We start from the raw sequence: 22,216 nt of genomic DNA, 5'->3' as shown, positions 1-22,216 counted from the left end.
ATGCACACTTATGCAGGACGCAATCAGGCTCGCTCACCAAGGTGACCACAAGCAAAAAAGAAGCACTAAGCCTGCACTTCTTTCCTGCAACTCTAGCTATGCAGGAGGCTGAAATCGAAGGGGTCAAGGTTCCAAGCTAGCCAGGAGAAGGGAAGTCTATGAGACTAATATCTCCAATTAGACACAATAAAAGGAAAGTAGAACTGTGGCTCAAGACCCAGCCTTGAGCCAAAGTCAAAGGAAAGTGTGAGGACCTGGGTTCAAGCCCTCGTACTTGTACATGCACTTGTACGTACGACCGTACGTGTGCACACATACACAGGTGGCACAGTACAGAATGCATGCCTGACACATCTCCTTTTCAAGGTGGCCCTGGCTCTGGCAAAGGTACACAGTGTGAGAAGTTGGTGGAAAAATACGGATTTACTCATCTCTCAACTGGTGAGCTCCTGCGTAAAGAACTGGCCTCCGAATCTGAAAGAAGCAAACTGATTCGAGACATCATGGAACGTGGAGACCTGGTACCCTCGGTAAGCCACGCCCATCCATCCTAGGAGACCACGCCTGCCCCTGCTTGGTAACGGGAGCTGCCTTCCACTGCAGAGGTACCGAGAGGGACTAGAATAGAAATGGGTTTGATTTCTCCCCTGTATGACAGTCCAGAAACGAGCAGGTCTGCAGCAGATGTTGAACCCAAGGCCAAGGTTCCTTGGCCAGCTCTTTAAAAAGACGTCATCCTAGTCTTCGTTTCCCCCAAATCAGGCCCCTAGTTGACAGTTTAAAAATCTTCAAAACAGAGGTAAATGTGATAGAACACAGCTTAGAATTAGGAACCATCAGGGAACAGAAAATAACCTTTTGATCGAGTTCTGCAGGAAGCCTAAGGGAATGATAGCATTTGGCATTTTGCTTCTGTCGTTTGAGCATATGCTAATACCTTTTTTTTCTTTTCAAATTGCCATTCATGTCTGCCATGTATATCCAAAAATACTCATCCTACTCCGGGCACTGGTGGCTCACACATGTAAACTTAGCTACTCAGGAGGCTGAGATCTGAGGACTGTGGTGCGAAGCCAACCTGGCCAAGAAAGTCCATGAACTCTTACCTTCAATTAACCACGAGAACGCTGGAAGTGGAGCTGTGTCTCCACTTGAAAAAAAAAAAAAAAAAGCTCACGAATAGCCCCCAGGCCAGGAAATCAAGCCCCACAATCAACAAAACAAAAGATAGATAGATAGATACAGATAGATAGATAGATAGATAGATTGATTCATCCTTGCCCAACAAGGTCCCAAGCCAGGCTCTGTAATTAGGGCTTGTGCCATACAATCTTGCTGGATATCTGTACGGGCTGTGTTCCAACAGGAAACATCTTGGTGAAAGGAAAACAGTCCTGGCAGTGCCTCTGCCTCACATCCCTACCCCAAGTCAATCTTTTTTTTTCCTTTTCTTTTTTTGTATGTGCCAGTAGTGTAGCTTGAACTCAGGGCCTGGTAGGGTTCTATTGCCCCTTCACTTTTTCACTCAAGGCTGCTACTCTATCACTTACTTGAGTGATAGGTGTACTTCTGGCTTCTTGGTAGATAACTGGAGAGAAGAGTTTCCTGGATTTTCCTGCTCCTGATTTAGAACCGCAACCACCAGATCTCCGCCTTGTGAGTAGCTAGGATGACAGGCGTGAGGTACTCGGCTCCCCAGCCTTCCTTTTGTCACAGCGAGCACATGACTGCTGCAAAATATATTTCTTCTTCAGAAACTTCCAGTGGCTTCTCATAGCACTGAGGATGAGAAGCAGAGTCCTGCCCATGGCTGTGGCCTCCAGCTACCTCTCTAGGGTTATTCTACCACCCTCACCATGCAGGCTCCCACTCACTCTCCACATCACTGCTCCCACAGTCAGGTTCTTCCTTCCTCTCAGTGCTATTTCTTCCTGGGGTCACACAGTTTTCTCATGTCTTCATATAAATCTTTGTTTTATTGTTGAAACTACACTGAGGGGGCTTTTGGAGGGGTAGGGATTTTGTGCCAGCACTGGTGCTGTTCCTCAGCTTTTTCATTCAAAGCTGGCACTTTACCATTTCCAAATGTGACAGTTTCTTAGGGAGGCCTTCCCTGACTGCCTTATCTAGAAAAGCACCTCTAACATTTTTCTCTCGATTTGTCCTGCTTTAATTTTGTGCTTGTCAGTTGTCCCTCACTAAGTATTGCAGTTATTTGTGTATTGGTTGTTTCCCTCATCAAATGAGGAAGATAATTTACAATTATCTGGAAAAAAATTTGACCCCCTGTGACAGCAGGGAATGCCTCTATTTCCTCAGATCAGTTAGCTGACTACAGTTTCCTACACCCATTCCCAAACCTCTATATTCTTTCCTCCTTATTTTCCATAAGCACCTGTTAAGTTGAAATAAACTGTACTTTGGCAGTAATGGGATTAGAACTCAGGTTCTTATACCTCTAGGCAGACACTGGCCACATCCTCCTGCCCTAAAATCAGAAACTTTAGGGCCTAATGGTAGAGTGCTTGCCTAGCATGCATGAAGAGCCAGGTTCGATTCTTTGGTATCACATACATAGAAAAAGCTGGCAGTGGTGCTATGGCTCAAGTGGTAGAGCTCTAGCCTTGAGAAAGCCCAAGAACAGTGCTCAGGCTCTGAGTTCAAGCCCCAGGACTAGCAAAAAAAAAAAAAACCCTTTAGTACAGAAAGTAACGTGGCTAGAAAATATTACTTCATATGTACTGAAAATTCTCAACTTTGTGGATGTCAAAGTTTTATAAAATATTGGCTAGGTAAAGACTAAGTCCCAATGATTGTAAATAGAGATTCCCTTCTTGAACACTTGTTTGTTAAACTTGTCATTTAAAATATGATGTAAAAAAGTTAATAAATTCTTTAATAAAAAAATTATTGGCTAGAAAAAAACCATAGAATATATTTTAGATTTTGCCTAGTTTTAAACTGCCATGGTTCCTAGTCTATAGAGTGCTATTATTGAAACAAGGCTGCTACGTTTCATATAATCTAACATAAGCCATGCAACCCCGCAAAAGCAACTAGTGAGGACTAAGAAAAATATGAACAGTTACACCACCCACCCCCATTGTGAGTGACCCACCAATTTTGCAGTTGTTCTGGTGTGGTGGGGGAGGGGAAGGTGACCGAGAATTCAGTATGGAGGGCTGCTGTCCACTGTCCACTTGTCTGCTCCTGCTCCCTAGTGGATGGCTGGTGGACCATCCTGGTGATTCTGGGTAGTGCCAGGCCCTGCGTGGCTCGGGCTCTGACCACTGCCATCCCTCTGCTGCAGGGCATTGTTCTGGAGCTCCTGAAGGAGGCTATGGTGGCACACCTCAGCAACACACAGGGCTTCCTGATTGATGGCTACCCTCGGGAAGTGAAGCAAGGGGAAGAGTTCCATCGCAGGGTGAGTTGCTGTTCCGGCAGGGATTGTTCCAGAAGAAAGAGACAGTGGATTATTGAAGTTGGAGAGAAATTCAGAGTCTGGCCCTGTCCCAGTTACATTCATCAAATCTTTCTATTACACATGGCAGACACTTCAAACTAACCAGAGCGACCGGGACACAGAGGGATCGGGAGAGAGGGCCTAGAAAGGAATATTTAACTAAAATTCACACTAGTGGTTCGGACTTGGTTGGACCTTGGTATTCAAATTTGCTCATCAAAGGTCTCTGTTCCCATTTCATCAGTTACTTTCCTATTTCCAGCTTCTGCCTTACCATGACCCCGTAGAGGCGTTTTCACACACCAGGGCATGTTTCATTGTCCTGGATTAGGTCTCAGCCATCTCTGAGCCTCTCTATGGTGAAGGCAGAGGGAAGAGGGTAGACTAAGCTCTAAAGAGCTTTCTTCCACAAAGTGACCCACTTCAAAAGTGCAAACCACAAACTTTGATATAAGTCAACTCAGGATTTGTTGTTGTTGTTTGTTGTGTAATGAGACTGGGTCTGCTAAGTAGCCTGGATTGGACTCACATGCTCAATCTTCTTGCCTCATCCCACAGAGGCTGGTATTACAGGTGTGTATCACAGTACCCAGCCAACCATATAAATCAACTAATTGTTAAGAGAACTGCTTGTTTGGTTTGCCTGCTAAATACACATAGCATTTTACAGGGTTAACCACTTTTCAGTGTTCAGTTGCATGATATTACGTTCACTCATGTCATAGTGCCCCCTTCACAAGAGGCCATCTCCAGGACTATTTTTACCTTGCTAAACTGAAGCTCTGTATTCATTAAACAGCTTCTCACTCTTCCCTACCTCTACCCATAGCAGCTGTCATTCTACTCTCTGTCTCTATGAGTTTATTCTAGGCACCTCACATAAATGAGAGAAGCACCAGCCCGTCTGTGACTGGTTTATTTCACTAAGCAAAAGGTCCCCCAGAAATGTTCTTAAGGGCACTGAAGGCTCAAGCCTATAATCCTAGTTACTCAGGAAGCTGAGATCTGAGGATCTCAGTTTGAAGCAAGCCTAGGCAAGAAAATTTGTGAGACTCTTATCTCCAGTTAATCACCCCCCAAAAAAGCTGTAAATGGAGGTATGCCTCAAGTAGTAGAGCACCAGCTTGGAGGGAAAAAGCTAAAGGAAGACTGCCACAGCAGCTGTACCATTCTAAAAAAAAAACAGATTCCAGTTTCTCTGTACAACACTGTTATTGGAGGCAGGTTTTTGTGTTTTGCCTGTTCTTGTGCATTATGACAGGCATCATCCCTAATAGTAGCTAATGGGTGAACTTTGCTATCTCCGTGTGTGTGTGTGTGTGTGTGTGTGTGTGTGTGTGCGTGCTAGTCCTGGGTTTAAATGCAGGGCCAGCAATATCCCTAAGCAATTTTGCTTAAGGTTAGTATTCTACACTTGAGCCACAGTGCCACCTCTGTTTTTGTTGTTGTTGTTTGGGGTTTTTTGTGTTGTTGTTGTTGTTTTTTATGAGATAAGAGTCTTTTGGACTCTTCCACCTGGGCTGGCATGGATCCTCAGATCTCAACCTCCTACATAGCTAGGATTACAGCAGCAGGCGCTAGCACCTTCCTGTGGATTTGCATTTCCATGATGATTACTAAGGCTGAACAGCTTTTTCCTGTGCTCTGTTCATTTGTATATCTTCTTTTGGAGCAATGTGTATTCATTTTGTATCTTTGAATCAGGCCCTATGTTGTTTGTTGTTGAAACTGTATATATTTTAGTTACTAACTCTTTATCACAGGGGTAGAGAACCTTTTCTTTCTTTTTTTTTCTGCCCAGGGCCTTTTGAGTATTTATATAAACGATATTCACAGGCCATACAAGTTATCAACTTAAAATTTAGCCTGCTATATTTTGTCAAACATTCAATTAATTCCCTCTTAATGTCAGGCTGTGCCGGGGCCAACCGGCAGCAAACCAGGGTTCGCAGATTGGGGTTCCTGAAATAGGGGGCAAGGACTAGGAAGAAATAGAAGAGAGACAGACACACCGGGTCCGGGATGTCTGCAGTCCAGGTAAAGACTGCGGCGTTTATTTTTCACTCCCGCTTCTTCCCTCCTTCAGACCCAGGCAACCTCCAGGTGTTACATTCATATGGTAAATCTCAGGTCATTTACATAGAATAAGGCCAGAAAACAATAAGACAATAAAGCCATTGTCTGATGCAAGTCAAGGTACAGTTTGATTCCACTCTGGCTCCCAACAAGGCTGGAACTGCTTCTCTTGGGTGAGGCATGATTAACGGTGTTGCTACTCACAACTGGTTCTCCAAATTTGTCAGTCTGAAACACAAATTGACTTTTTGTAATGGTACACTTTGAAAAGAACAGCTTGTAGTAGGTAAGTTATCCCCTACACAGAAGCATATTTTAATAAATGTCTCCTCAAAGTTCACCTCGACTTACGTAATACTTATAGACTTCAACCAGAGAAAGGCCATGGTAGCTCGCGTTCAGCTCCTGATCACATCACAGCTGGATGATTTTGTGTTCCAGGTTATTAGGCACTTCAGCTGCTTTCTACATCAAATGGTGTAGCAGAAATGTGCAGATCCTTTTGTTTACTTTTCACATCCTTGGAATTTACATTAAGTGCTTCTATTCGTTTCAAATACTAGCATATCTCTGTGTTATTAGGATGTTTTTGTTCTTCCAGAATGGAGAAATGTGCCACATTACTCTTTCTGTGTGGTGCTTTGTATGGCCTTAACTTAGCTTCAAAAGATCTCATGTTTGAAAGCTGGGAGCTGAAAAGCTGGTTGGGGGTCCTGCCAGATGCCATTCACTCTGATTGGTGCTTGGTAGTGTTCACTGTGAATGCTAGATCACATTGCCACTTGTAGCCATTGAATTCCCTGACAGGTTTGTTTCCTTTTCATGTCAGTGAACCGCTTGGCTTCCTCCCTCAGTTGGTGAGCACAACCCATTGACTCAGCCACCATACTTCATGGTGGCAAACAAGATCATAGAGGTCAAAGTGAAGATCACCCAGTAACTCCTTAAACTGGCAGTTTTCAGACCCTCTGCTTTTGACAAAATGTATGCATGGCCCTGTTGACAACACGTTGTTGAACCACAATGACTGTGCACAGAGCAGTGGCATAAATTAAGTCAACTTTCATCAAGACAGAGATGACTCAGTTATCTCTTGACAAATATAATTCACACTCTTTTTGAGTCAACAAAGGCTGAAGCTCCCTCTGTAGTGCAACCACATGACTTTTCAAATATTAACACAAGTTCTTTTCATTGATAAAAACCAGTCTCTCAAGGGCCGGGAGTTTGGGCTACTGGTAGCGTATTTGCCTAGCATGCACGGAGACTGGGGTTCAATTCCTCTGTACCACATACATAGAAAAAAGCTAGAAGTGGTGCTGAGGCTCAGGTAGTAGAGCTCTAGCTTTGAGAAAGCTCAAGGACAGTGCTCAGGCCCTGAGCTCAAGCCTAGGACTAACAAAAACAAACAAACAAACAAACAAAAACCAGTCTCTCAAATGAATCCTTACTTCCTGGAGGAGCCATGCCTGGCTTTCAGCAATTCCTCTCTAGTGTCAAACTCTGCAGTTTCCCCACAACTAAAAACAGTCCATTGGGAAGTTTGTTATATTTATTGTTTCCTCACCCGCCAAACAGAAAAAAAAAAAAATGGAAATGTCCTACAGATTCCTTCAGTGGGTTTTTTTGTTTGTTTTGGTTTTGGTTTTTTTTTAGTATCTTATACTGAGTCAGTCATCTGATCTGAGATGATTTCCCAAGATGAACCAGCACTGAGACAATTTTCCTTTGTCTGGTGCTAACACCTCTATCACAGCCACCATGCGCTCATTCACAAACTGTCCCTCTACGAGGCAACGTGGCTTCTTTGTGATTAACTAGCTCACTACACCACTTATCTGAATGACAATATCTCTGTCACAAGGAGGCCCAGTGAAAGCTATTTGTGATTCCAAATCCGCTAAAGAGCATTGATTTTATCCAGACATGTGTGACCTCCTGATTTATTGAGTTTAATGTGTTTTGAGCTGTAATGAAGTTCCAGATTGGCTCTTTTTTTCATTGCTGCTAATGCTTTGCCACAAACCAGGCACACAGATTTGACTTGGATTTCACCAAAAAGAAAAATAATAATAATCATTTAGCCCACAAGTAATATTGTAAATATCCAAATGGCTTTTGGCAAAAACAACAACAACAACAACAAAAAAAAAAACGTTCTCCATCCTTGACAGAATCTCCCAAGGGGACATCTTGAAACAGCACCATTCACAGGGCTCGGGGTCAGAATATTTGGAATTGTACCTCTGTTATATATGAGTGTGACCCAAGCTACCCAATATCACATTTTTTAAAACAGATTTAAAGACTTTTGTGGGGAGTGCTGGCCTACTGGTAGAGTGCTTGCCTAGCATGCATGAAGCCTTGGATTCGATTCCTCAGTTACCACATACATAGAAAAAGCAAGAAGTGGTGCTGTGGCTCAAATGGTAGAGCTCTAGCCTTGAGAAAACCCAACGACAGTGCTCAGGCCCCAAGTTCAGGGCCAGGATTGGAAAAAAAGAAAAAAGCTGGAAGAATTCTGTGAATATCAAATGTCCTAACACCTAAGTGTATTTGCTAAGCTATAAAAATATTGTCCACGTTGGAGGGCCACTAATTTTCTCACACCTTTAAAATCCTGCTTGGTCACCTTGTCCTCTTCTGCTTATAAGCTAGGCAGGAAAGTCCAGGGCTTTATGAGACGTTTATGAATGCCACGGTATAAACAGGAATTCAGATTATTTTTGTGATCTCCCCAAAGGTAAAACAAAAGTCCCTCTCCCATGGTGGGCCCCACTAAGGAAGATTTCAAATGAGATGGAGAAGAAGCCTAAGTAGTAAGAAGCATGTGTTATTAGCCCAGCACCTGGGCAGTTCTCACCAGCGTGAACATTGGTGATGCCACTGTGATACCCACATATGATATGCATGCTGTGTAATGGCAACCTGGGACAGAGAGTGTGGGGAACGACAGGGTGATGTTATTTCTGTTAGGACATGCTGGAGCTCCTCTAGTGAGGTTCCCCAAGAAACTCCACCTCCAAGTGAGAGCTGCACCAGTGTTGTGTCCAACTTATTGACAGCAAGTGAAGAAAGCCTGTGACTCAGTGGGCCCTCTGATTCTAAACCCAAAGATTTTTACAGCTCAAAGGGATGAATGTAAGTCATCCCTTTTAGTCCAATTAAATAATATCAACTCCCATTTATGTGGTATTTGAAACAACTTACTTCATATGCCTTAGTTCATTAAACACTCACAATAGCCCTGTGAAGTAGAAATGACTCTTACCTTCCTTTATAAATGAGGAAACAGAGGCTTAAGCAGAGAACAGGATAGCTATTCTGTCCATCAAGGGAGACTTTCTGCCCACTGAAAAATAGGGCCTCCCCTGTGTCCTGATAATGGAGCAAAATTAAGGTTAGGGAAGGGGGTCAGGGAGAACAGAACAAATGTCTTCCTCCCCTTGCTGGAACTACCAAGTACTGAGGAGTGCTGATCCCAGCTAGGCCCCAGGAGGCAGCAAAAGCCCAATTGTCCAATATGGATAGCGCTCCCCCACAGCCATTCTACCCTCCTCAACTGGCGCTGTGTGCCACCCATCACACATCCTGCCCGGTTCTCTCCCTGGAGCCAAGCTTAGGAGTTACACACAGTTGGCTCAGGTCTGGTGTTACCTAATCCTTAGTGACCTTGGGCACTTTCCATTTCCTCATCCTTAAAGTAGGGATAGTAATACTTGCCATTAGGAATGGGTTGAAAGGATGACTGTCTCCGAAGCCCTGAGCCCAATGTTCCCTGCAGCTGGCTGATCTGTTGCTTATGGGATCTCAGCAGTCCTCTGTGCCACAACAACGAGGTCCCAGTGTACCTGTGTGGTCTTTAAACTCATGTCAAAGAGGCACATTACTGGTATCCCTGGTTACAAAGCTCCATGTAACCAATATAATGGCTTTTTATTCTTATTTGTCATTTACTGGGAAACCATGGGAGGCAACCAGCCTGGGTTTCTCAGGGTCAGTCATGACTATAACAACTCAAGATAGCTGTAATCAGGTCAAGTTGAATGCTTAATCTATCTTAAGGATCCTTGTATTTGAATGGAGGGCCCTGGATTTATTTTTAAAAAGTGGGGGGGGGTTCATGAAGAACTCAAGAGATATTCATGGTTAATATAGGGATACTAGGAGGGTGAGGCTGTGTTAGGGCATTGTCCCCATGTCCCTCTGCTTCCTTCAGACAAGGGCTGTGTTCTCTGTTCTGTCCCTCAGTTGGTTTTAGGGGTGAAGCACAGCTGAAGGGTAGAGCTGGAAGCTAGAGAACTGTTCCAAAGGACTTTCGAAGGGCAAGCACAGCATTTGGAAAAATCAGTTTCATCTACTATTTGAAAAATGTTTGGTCATTAAAATAAAGATGTCAGCAATTCCAGTGACTTTCAGATGGAATGACAATTTTGCAGGTTGGCACTTAGGAATAAATCCTGATTTCAGGGAAGACAATCAAATCCCATAGTTTAGGGGCCCTGGAAAAAAAGGCTTGATAGGCAGCTTTTTAAGCTAGTAAGTTATGAGCAGTCACCTAAGGAATCTCTAAGCTGCAGACCTGGGTTCAGCAAGTCAGAGTCTGAGGCCCCTCCATTTCTCACAAGTTCCAAATCACATGACATAGGACTGAAATAACCTCTACCCTGAACTTATTATGGTCCAGAGAGGCATTTCCTGCCAGCTCCTGCTAAGGTATTTATAATGTCTGTGTGTACCTGAGGAAGTCTCTGAATTATCTTTCCTTTCCCTGAGTGGACTCATTGAATTTCAAACTACCTGCCTAACTCGCCCTCTGCTGGTGAATGCGGGTCATTCCTCCACCTTCAGTTGGCCTTTCTTGCTGTCCGGATGCTCAATTTCTCTTTTCAATTAATACAGGCAGAAACTCATGACTGATTCCAGAGGTTTATTTCACTCTTCTAGATTTGGGGGCGTTTCCATAACTTTGTGCCTTACATTCTCAGAGGAGGTGGGTAAATGTTTGCTCAATACCTGGTAGTAACCCATGTTTCTATATAGGGCCTAAAGGACTTTCACCATCCCAACTTAGTTCTTACCTTGACTTGGCGAAGCAAACAAGGCACTTTCCACAGAGAGTGCCACAGGCCCTTCATTACAGCCAGGATGTGACAAAGTCCAGGAACAATGACTTCTTTTGGTCCAGGAACGATTTGGGTCATGGAGGTACACTCAGAATGTCTAAGAGACACCAGGAGCAAAAGAATAGTTCAGAGAAATGTGGGATGATTCGGGCCACAACTCTCATCACCATCATGTGTTTATTAAAACATCTGGACTGGGTGTAGTGGCACATGTCTATAATCCCAGCTACTTGTGAGAGAGAGCAGGAGGATCCTGACTAGAAGACAGATGGAGCAAAAACTAAGACCTCCAACTCAAGCAGTAGCTGGGCAGGGCAGTGTGCACATGTCATCTACACCGGAAGCTGAACAAGGAGGATCGCAATCCAGGCATGTATGGGCATAGAGAGGAACATTATTTATAAGATAACCAAATCAAAAAGGACCAGGGATATGAACCAAGTGGTAAGGTGCCTGCCTAACAAGTTCAAGGCCCTGAGTTCAAACCCAGTACCACTCAAAAATTTAAAACACAAGCAGACATACACACACTTCTTCTTCTTTTTTTTTTTGTCAGTCCTGGGCTTGAGCACTGTCCTTGGATTTTCTCAAGGCTAGAGCTCTACCACTTGAGCCTCAGCACCATTTCTGGCTTTTTTCTATGTATGTGGTACCGAGGAATCGAACCCGGGCCTTTGTGCACTCTAGGCAAGCACTCTACCACTAAGCCAAACTCCCAGCCAGATGCACACACTTCTTAATCACATTTTATATGCAAAAGTTGAGACCAGAAACAGGATTCCTAACCCCTGCGTGCTAAAGCCAGGTCCTCATAGAGAAACTGAGCATAACAGCTAAAATTTTGCACCTCCTATTTACTGTATGTTATGTGGCAGTTGTGTGCCACCTTCCCTTGATCAGCATCACTGAACAGATGGAAATTTGAGGTGCAGAAACTTTAGATCACATGGTTAATAAGTGATAAAGTCAGGTGGTTTGAAAGAACAACATGTGCCAGGTGTGGTAGCACCTGCTTGTAATCCAGCACTTGGTTGTTGAGATGGAAGGATCACCAACTTGAGGTGAGCCTGCATTACACTGGAAGATGCAGTCTCAAAAAAAAAAAAAAACAGGATCACATGGTTCTGGAGTTTGATGGACTTCGCTGGTGGGTACATAACATATAGCGGCTAAATAAAGCTAAAGTTGTGTATGTCCTAATGTAGTAGATTTTCCTCACGACTTGGCAGTTTTGAGACCATTGAATGTCTTAGAAGCTGGTTTCCTCTATAGCAATTATTCAAATTGCTAGGCAAATTTGTGAAGCCGCTTTATGATCTGGCTTCAAAAAGCACTCAGAAGGGGCCGGGAGTTTGGCCTAGTGGTTAAAGTGCTTGCCTAGCATGCACGAAGAACCCGGTTCGATTCCTTGGTACCACATACATAGAAAAAAGCCGGAAGTGGTGCTGAGGCTCAAATGGTAGAGCTCTAGCCTTGAGAAAGTCCAAGGACAGTGCTCAGGCCCTGAGCTCAAGCCCAGGACTGGCAAAAAAAAAAAAAAAAAAAAGCACTCAGAATCATTCCAGCCATGTTCTGCCATGCTCCAGCCATCCTCCTAAGTGAGCCCCAGATTCAGGCAGAGCAGAGGGCTCAGTTCCTGAGAGGAGCAGAGGAGCAAGTGCTTACGAAGTAAGGAAGTTGGAAAGCCCATCTTGGAGATGGATGAGTTACCAACAGTAAGGAGTGTTCTTACACACCCTGGCTCCAATTTTGCAGGCTCTGCCTAATGAGGTTCCTCCAACCTCCCACCACAAACAGTCCGCTGTGTGTCCCACAGGTAACTTCAAGAAGATGAGTTGGTGGGAAGAAGAAGGACATGGTCAATTTGGCCTCAGCAGCCCAAGACTTCCCCTAGGAGAAACACACACACACACACACACACACACACACATACACACACACACACACACACACACTATGGCTCCCTTAAGTGTAAAGGAGACTCTGATGACATTGGGTAGCCTATACTCTTTGCATTGAATAAGGTGACCTTAAAGTTAAGGACAAGACACAGCTCTGAGGCAGCTCATAGCCAGAGCCTGCCATGGAATGGAAGAGACATGGAATCCAGTCCCTCTAGAAACCATGAGGCAGCGCCTGGTGCTACAGAGAAACCAAAAGGCCAATCTTTCCTGAACGGACTTTCTGATCTTATTGTGCTCTGGTCCCCACTCCCCAGATTGGAGACCCACATTTGGTGATCTGCATGGACTGCTCAGCAGACACCATGACCAACCGCCTTCTCCAAAGGAGCCAGAGCAGCCCGTGCCTAGAGGACACTACCAAGACCATCGCCAAGCGCCTGGAAACCTACTACCGAGCGTCCATCCCCGTGATGGCCTACTATGAGAAGAAAACACAGCTTCAGAAGGCAAGCTCCCTCCCCTCTCCCCCACCTCCCCAAAAAACACAGAAGGTGAGCTCCCTCCCCTCTCCCCCACCTCCCCAAAAAACACAGAAGGTGAGCTCCCTCTCCTCCCCCCCACCTCCCCACCTCCCCACCATCACAGTGATCTGCCACTTTCTCTTTTCAAAGAAAAAGGTGGGAAAGTTGGTTATGGGGGCTTGAGGTATATGAAGCTGCAGAATTTGGACCAAAATACAAATCCCTTACTGTCTTCACTATTGTGACCATCATGTTTAAATATAAGTCATTATAGAGGCCAGGAGTGTAGCCTAGTGGAAGAGTGCTTGCCTGGAACGTATAAAGCTCTGGGTTCAATTCCTCAGTACCACATCCACAAAAAAGCTGGAAGTGACACTGTGGCTCAAGTGGTAGAGTGCTAGCCTTGCGAAAAAACAAGGACAGTGGTCCTGAATTCAAGCCCCAGAAGTGGAAAATGTGCGTGCGTGCGTGTGTGTGTGTGTGTGCGTGTGTGTGTGTGTGTGATTATATGAGTCATTAAAAAAAAAAATGTCACTTGGGAGCCAGAGCATGGCCTGGTGATAGAGTGCTTGCCTAGAATGCACGAAACTCTGAACTGGATTCTCAATACCACATACACAGAAAAAAGCTGGAAGTGGTGCTGTGGCTCAGAGCTCTAGCCTTGAGAAAGCCCAAGGACAGTGCCCAGACCCTGAGCTCAAGCCCCAAGACTGGCAAAAATCAGCCCCTTATGTTTAACAGATGCTTTTATAACTATTGAGGCGCAGTACAGAGAGAACAAAGAGGAAGAAAGAGGAGAAAAGAGTAAAAGTTTTGCCTCAAACTCTTTCTTTCTACTTATCTTTACATAGTTGTACAGAGGATTTCAATTCACATGTTACTTCATGAATACAATGTCTCTTGATCAATATCAATCTTACCCCACATCCATCTCCCCCAATCTCACTGACCCCCTCAATTTACCTGGCTCCATTTTCACAGGTGTACATTATTATGACTACACTCACCCACCCTTCCTGTCTCCAGCCATTCTCCCCCAACCTTCTCAGGTGATTTCTAGATCTCAGCTCTTCTGGATTCTTTGAATTCTGGAGTTTTACACAGTACACAATTAGCACTCACCTCACTTCATCAGTTTCTTACAATAGCTAATGCTCTTGGGGGAGACAGGAAAGCAAATTATTAAATGAAACTGGAAGTATGTAGGGGAAAGGGCAATATCGACTACATAAGAGAAAGGAGAAAGAGAGAGAGAGAGCTTTAAAAAAACTGCTAATGGGCTCTATGAACAAAACAAAAGGATATATTTGGGGAGCTGGTTATTTAGAGTCTCTTTGAAGATGTAAGGTTGACTGGGTCTCTTCCCTACGAAGTGGGTGGAGACTAAAATAAATTCCACAGGAGGGCTTGTTGTGAACTGAGAGAAATTGCAGAAATATACCTCAGGGAACAGGGACAGATTATATAAGTTGATAAGTATGTAAGTGAGTTGATTGTGTAAGTTTGTTAAGCATGAAAATAATAAGTATGCACTGTTTAAACAAAGAAGCAAGTAGACACCAGGGCTCATATCTATAATCATAGTTACATAGGAGGCTGAGCTATGAGGATCGTGATCAAAGCCAACCTGGGCAGGTAAGTCTGTAAGACTCCTTATTTCTATTAAACTCAAAAAAAAACCCCTGTGGCTCAAGTAGTAGAGCTCTAGCCGCAAAGCTCAGAGACAGCACCCATACCCTAAGTTTAAGCTCCAGGATCAGCACACAAAAGAAGGAAGGAACAAAGGAAGAAGTAAGCAAAGGAAGGAGGGAAGGAAGAAAAAAGGGGAACAAACTAAAACATTTAAGAATATAAAGAGAAAAATCAAATGTATCCAGAGTCCTTCCACCCCAAAATAATTACTAATAAACAAAAAAAATCAATATATTTTCTCACATTTTCTTTCTTCATCCACTTTTGGGCTTTTGGTTTTTGGTTTTTGGTTTTTTGCCAGTCCTGGGGACTGAACTCAGGGCCTGATCATTGTCCTTGTAGTTTTTCAAGGCTAGAGCCCTACCACTTGAGCCACATCACCACTTCTGGCTTTTTCTATATACATAGTAACTAGGACTCAAACCCTGGTCTTCGTCATGCTAGGCAAGCACTCTAGCACTAGGACAAACTCCTAGCCTTGGATTGTTTATTTTTTAAATAATGAATTCTTTATTCTTAGAACTAGTCTTTATAGCCGGACTCAGTAGCTCGCGCCTGTAATCCTAGCTACTCAGGAGGCTGAGATCTAGGGATCAAGGTTCAAAGCCAGCCCAGTCACAAAAGGACCCGAGACTCATCTCCAGTTAACCTCTAGAAAATGAGAAATGGGGCTTGGCTCAAAGGTAGGGCAGTAACCTTGAGCTGAAGAGCTCAGGGACATTGTCCAGGCAGAATTCAAGCCCCATGACCCATAAAGAAAAAAAAAGGAAGTAGTCTTTATGATTATGAACACACCCATCAACACCCGACAGCACTCATCATTAAGAAGGGTATCTTCATATTTAACCTGTGATTTACTTGTGACTCAGAAACACTCCAAGCCATAGATGAAGGAGGTCTGATTATAAATGACATCTGTCCTTGGGTTATTTATTTCTATTAATTAAAAAAATCCAGAACTCATTCAATATGAGATTTACAGGCACAGAAAATTCGTTCTACTATTGTAAAGGAGAAACAAAACTGTTGCTCAGCAATTCTGCTACAGCATCTCAATTTCAAAAAGAGTATAGCCATTGTTAGTGCCATTAACCATGGACATTCACTGTGCCACCATCCATGCAGACAGGCACACCCATGGAACTGAGGCAGGAAGAGGGGAAAGTGATTCCGCATGACTTAGGGAAAGTAAAAAAAAAAGCCAAAAAAAATCGTATTGGAAGGTCATATGTTGAGCTGCAAAGTCTACTTGGTTAAGTCGTTACCAACTGGATTCCTAAATTTAGGATTTAACACAGTAAGAGAGAAACATTAACTTCATGCTTTCAGTTCTCTGCACTGAACTCCTACTTTTGTGGGGTTTTTTCTATGTATATCTGCTTCCTTTTCCTCAAGAATACACAATCTCCATTAGTTTGCTTTCTATACCAGCATAGTAATATGAACCACATTACAGTAATTTGGAATTTTCTAGAGACCAACAATACAAAAGCAGAAAAAAAGTTCTTAAAATTTAGTACGTACAAGCCAGGAGTGTGGCCTAGTAGTAAAGTGCATGACTAGTATACACGAAGCCCTGCATTCAATTCCTTGGTACCACATTACACACACACACACACACAAAAAAAAAAAAACCAGAAGTGTTGCTGTGGCTCAACTGGTAGAGCACTAGCCTTGAGAAGGTCCAAGAATAGTGTCCACGCCCTGAGTTCAAGCCCCAGGACTGGCCAAAAAAATGCAGTACTTATGTTGCTCATATAAACATCTCAATTCAGAGTAGCCATATTTCAAGCACACAATAACATCTGGCAAGAAACCTTTGCATTGGAGAGTGAACACACACACACACACACACACACACACACACAAAGTAGTACTCACACTTGAACTTCAATCCTCACACACTCACTCCACTTTTTTTCTTCTTTTTCTTTTTTTCTCTCTCTCTACTGTTTCATCCACAGCTGGTGCCCTATCACTTGAGCCACAGCTCCACTTCTGGCTTTTGGCTAATTAATTGGAGACAAGAGTCGCTAGGATTAGTTTTCCCAGGCATGCTTCAAATCACTTTTCTCCAATCTGTGTAGCTAGGGGTAGGCTACCAGACTTTATATTTTGATGGGTGAATGCAGAGCAAGGCCACATTCAGGAGAGGGTGTGGCATAGAGGATACTAATGCAACCATCTTTGAAGGGTGATCTGCAATTCTCCAATTCAAGGGTGGAAATACAGAGGGGATCCCCAGACCCAAAGCTGGCAATGAACAGGCTGGGCAGATTGGGTTAATCTCATTTTAGAGTTCCTCAAATTCCAGTGGCACTCAGCACTGGTCATGTTCTGCTTTAGCCTGGAGTGCAGACAGGACACTAAGCCCCTGGCACAGCCTTCTGTGTCTGGGAGATTAGGACTGAGATGCTAAGAACAGAAGCTCCTAACAATGCCTACAATAATTGCCCCTCCCACACCTGGCCTTTGTGTTTGGGCTGCATTTCTTCTCTTTCCTCTGTTACTCTTTTGCAATTACAATATGAAACTAGACTGAGAGATAACACACTTATGAGGAATAGGGAAAAAAATTCTAACCTTCAGTGATCACTGCCACTTAGCAAAAGGACAGGTGCTTGTTTGGGGTCATAGCATAGCCCAGAGACAGAGACAGAGACAGAAATGGAGACAGACACAGAAAGAGACAGAAACAGAGACAGACAGAGAAACAGATCATGGACTCTAATTCCATTGGCAATAAGTAGTAATTCCATTCCAGTTTGGCAGAATCCCTATGACTGTCTACCTTTTATAGGTCTTTACTGGTAGTTCAGTAGGAAATTAACTAGATAAGGCCCTGTCAGAGATGCTGGAAAGACCTTGTTTAAGAAGTCTAGACAAAGGGAAATGAACTTAGATGGCTACTAAAGTTTTGTGTCCTCAACTCAATAGTTAGACATAAATCTTTTATATGACTCTAAGGGACTAAGAAATTTGTTCTCTTTTCTTTTTCTCTTTCTTTTTTTTTTCTTTCGTGTGTATGTGCACATGTGCCAGTACTATGGATTGAATTCAGGGCCTGGGCTCTATCCCTTACCTTTTTGCTCAAGGCTTGCACTCTACCACTTGAGCCACTTCAGGCTGCTTGCTGGTTAGCTGGAGATAAGAATCTTCTGGACTTTCCTGCCCTGTCTGGTTTCAAACTGCAATCCTCAGTGCTCAGCTTCCTGAGTAGCTAGGGTTACAGTCAAGAGCCACTGGCACCTGGCTGAGAAACTCATTTGTGGTAACTACGAACATCTTTCTCCTGTTCATCATATGGTCTCTCAATTCCTGCAAAGACCTTTGTATTCAGTGCCCTGCAATCCTCATGAAATGAGTTAGGATTTTTGAGCTGTATCCTCCCCCAAAGAGTAAGCTAAAGAGAATTCCATATCTCAGTGATACCCTCAGCAGTTGCCTTAGTCATATGGTGAGTTTTGCCTCTGCTCCTGAGTTTTCCATGGCTGAAGTTGTTCCAAATATATATATTTTTTAACCTTTCAATAAATGGAGTCAAACTTTAGATGACTTTCCATAGCACTAAATACTCAGCTCTTCCGTTGCACCAGCCACATCCCCAGTGTTCTGCAGCACCACGTGACCACCCTTTGTGCCATTCTAGGTTGCCCTAGGAAGTTTGAACTGAGTGTGTCAGGCAGTCAGCCAGACCATGAGAACCGAAACAAGAAAAGGACTGAGCAGATCAGTCGCAAGAAGGTCACTTTAACAAAGGATAATGTTTTTTCCCGGTCTATGAAAAGGCCCATTTGTCAACTTCAGACAGAATGGAGCAGAGAAAGAAGAAAAACAATACTATGGAACACTGAGAAACTGTGGGTGCTCTGCCAAGTTCTATTTAGAGAGAAGCCATTAAAGTGCAGATGTATAAACCATCCTTGTATCTTTGCAAAAACTTATGCTTAAGCCTCTAAAGGAAAGGTATACATAACCTCCTAAGACCTTGGAAATGAGGAGATCCGTATGGCCTGACTGCATGGAATGGAAGACTCCGCAGAAGCTGTCTTTTTACATAACCCTCCCTTGTGAAAGATATGTCTAAAATGGCTTTTCCCAACCAGGCAGAAGAGTGGCAGGGGAAAGCCTTCCCTTTTGCTGACTTGATGCTGTTCTCTGCCTCTGGGGGTGACAGATCTCTGTAGGGTGAAGCTGTGTCTGCTTTAACAGAGGACAGGATCAGAAGATACTGTCACACAGATAATCATCCTAACCCACTCTTTGATAGCCTGGGTTTGTCCCAGAAGCACCATGTTACTAACACTTGAAAAGCAAAATTAAAAACGTAAGCAAGGCTGTGAACAATGTGAGAGATCCATGAAGAATGCATTCGGATATGGGCAATGCTTGGACCAGCCAGTTGTTTGATACTCATAGATTCATAAAACTAAAGGAAAAAGCATAGTATGCCATAGACCTGGCTTCCTGATCTAGCAGCATTCCCCTTATTGTCTTAGAGTTCCTTCCAAAAGTTTTATATTTCTTTGATAGTCATTATTTCCTGTTCACTTACCTGCAGCTTTTTGATGAAACACATCACCAGTGGCTTGTTCTAACTATCCAGGAGACTGCATCATGGTTCAAAACCAGCCTGGAGAAGGACAATCTGTGAGATTCTTACCTCCAGTTAACTACCCAAAAGCCAGAAATGGAACTGTGGCTCAAAGTGGTAGTCTACAAAAGCTCAGAGATAGTGCCTAAGCCCTCAATTCAAGTACCAGGAGCTGTACATTGTGTGTGTGTGTGTGTGTGTGTGTGTGTGTGTGTGTGTGTGTGTGTGTCTGTATACACACACAAAATAGAACTTTTTCTGTACTCATTCACTCATGGCAGAGTTACTGTGAAGGAGATGTATGGAAGAATTACAGTTACATAAGTCAGACGATGAATACATTTCTTCTTCTTCTTCTTCTTCTTCTTCTTCTTCTTCTTCTTCTTCTTCTTCTTCTTCTTCTTCTTCTTCTTCTTCGCCAGTCGGGGGCTTGAGCTCTGGACCTGAGCACTGTCCTTGGGCTTTTTCAAGGCTAGTGCTCTACAACTTGAGCCATAGCACCATTCCCAGAACTTTTCTATGTATATAGTACCAAGGAATCGAACCCCCATCTTCACGCATGCTAGGCAAGCACTCTACCACTAGGCCCAACTCCTGGCCCAGGACATTTCTTTTTGACCAGTATTACCTCCTCCCTCATTTTCTTCCACTTTTTCCCCTCTTACCAACCCTCCCCCAAAGTTATAAAATTCATTTCCAACATAGTGTTTAGTGAGTATCACTGGTGAATTGATTCACCCTTTATTCCACAGGTTATGTGATTCACCTTCCTTTCCCCAAATCTGATAAACCAAAGACAAACAAAAAAGAAATAACTGCAAATAGTACAGGAAACTCATTTCTTGGAGCTCATTTCAATAAGCATCATTTTCTATAATCATACGCACATAGCTACTGGGCTATGGTGGTCCTCTCCTAAGAATATCCTAGACAGATTCTAGTTGTTACAAATGAGGGAAGCCACGTGGCCTCTCTTTCCTTGGTTCTTAACTTTGGCTTACTTTGCTTAATATAATTTTTTCCAAGTCTTTCTATTTCCCTGTGACTGGAGCAACATCATTCTTTTGATGGAAGCATAGAATGACATTTTGTGTGTGTGTGTGTGTGTGTGTGTGTGTGTGTGACATTTATATATGTTTTTATTATATATGTATCAGTCATGTATATATGGTCATTTAGGTCAATGCCCAGGAATGGGATTTCTGGGCCGTAGGGGAGCTCTACATTTAGTCTTTTGAGGAACCTTCATACTACTTTCCAGAGTAGTTTACATTGCCACCAACTATGTAGCAGCATTCCCTTTTGGCCACATCCCTACTGTAATTATTTGTTTTCTCGATAATAGCAATTCTAACTGGGGTGAGGTGGAATGTTGTTTTGATTTGCATTTCTTGTGGTCATGGCAGGGTTTACAGCATAATTCATACTGAAAATGGCAAATTTTCAGAAGCAAATCTGTCCCAAGAGTATGGATAAGGAATTCACTCAACTTGCCCGTTTCCATGCAAAATCACAGGTCCTTCATATCCACATGTGAAAAGCATTTCAGAGTGTGTCACAGAAATGAGTCTCACAAGACAGAAGTATTAGAAAAGATTTATTTTAGTTTAACAAGGTTGCAGCAAAGAGAAACAGGAAAAAGGAGAAACATTTTCTTTTCCATGTAGGAAATGAGAGTTACAAACTCAAAATAGTAGATCCTAACGGAAGCTTTTATACTTTCTGAGCTAGGCAAATGCAAGCCCATCTAACTCCTAGTCCCAAGACAATAGCTTTGGGTGGACAAGATTTGGTGAAGCCCACCCATCACTCAGGTAATTTTGAGGACTTCTTACCAGTCATGCAAGAAGTTTATGAAGACGTTCTAGACTTTTGCCATTTCAAAGGAGAAGGCAGAGTTAGTTGCCCCTCTTATGTCTAACTTAACACTTAGAAGCATGTGTGATGGGTGGAAAGCTTAAATGCTTTTTGTCAGTTGCTTTTGTGTTTTAACTTTTGAATCTGATCCTTTTCATATCTGTTAAAAATAACGTAGTTTCCATCCGGTGTGGAGGCTCATGCCTGTAATCCTAGCTACTCTGGAGGCTGAGATCTGAGGATCAAGGTTCAAAACCAGCTGGGGCACAAAAGGAGCCAGACTCTTATCGCCAATTAACCTGTAGAAAACAGGAAGTGGGACTTGGCTCAAGGGTAGGGCGGTAGCTTTGAGCTGAAGAGCTCAGGGACTGTGCCCAGGCCGAGTTCAGGCCCCATGACCCATATACACACACACAAAATAATAATATAGTTTTGTGTTCTCCTATCTATTAAACTTGCCTCAGATCTACCTACCTGGCATTCAGTTACATATACTAAAAGCCAGGTACTAGTGGCTCACACCTGTAATCCTAGCTAGTCAGGAGGCTGAGATCTGAAGGTTGGATTCAAAGCCAGTGTGAGCAGGAAAGTCTTGAGGCTCTTCTGTCTGATTAACTACCAAAAAGTGGAGCTGTGACTCCAGTGGTAGACATTGAGTGGAAAAAATTAAGGGACAGTATCCAGACCCTGAGTTCAAGCTCCAGTACTGGCACATGCACACTTACACACACACACACACACACACACACACACACACACTACACTAAAACGTCATACAATTTCAATTTGCTAATTCAGAACCAGGACTATCATGGAACTTGATGACATTGTTCAAGATGCATGGTACTCGTAAATTGATGTGTTGAACTGAAGCTAAATAACTAAAATAAACTTTATTTATGCTTTTTTTTTTTTGGTAGTTGTGGGGCTTGAACTCAGGGCCTGAGCACTGTCCTTGGGCTTTTCTCAAGGCCACTTGA

The 22,216-nt window shown here is 43.3% G+C and overlaps 1 protein-coding gene across 1 annotated transcript in view; it reads left to right on the top strand.

Moving 5' to 3' along the window:
- Ak5 (adenylate kinase 5) overlaps positions 1–22,216 on the top strand; it is a 220,263-nt gene that overhangs the window by 190,944 nt on the left and 7,103 nt on the right. The window contains exons 11-13 of the mRNA XM_090334589.1: positions 367–530; positions 3,311–3,427; positions 12,887–13,078. Coding sequence (XP_090190715.1) covers positions 367–530; positions 3,311–3,427; positions 12,887–13,078 — 473 coding nt within the window. The remainder of the gene's footprint in view (positions 1–366; positions 531–3,310; positions 3,428–12,886; positions 13,079–22,216) is intronic.

The sequence above is a fragment of the Megascapheus bottae genome, chromosome 6 (genome assembly GCF_031878675.1).
Source record: "Megascapheus bottae isolate mThoBot1 chromosome 6, mThoBot2.hap1, whole genome shotgun sequence".
In the NCBI taxonomy this organism is placed as follows: Eukaryota; Metazoa; Chordata; class Mammalia; order Rodentia; family Geomyidae; genus Megascapheus; species Megascapheus bottae.
The sequence above is the reverse complement of the archived record's forward strand: the minus strand, read 5'-3'. Positions and strand labels throughout refer to the sequence as shown.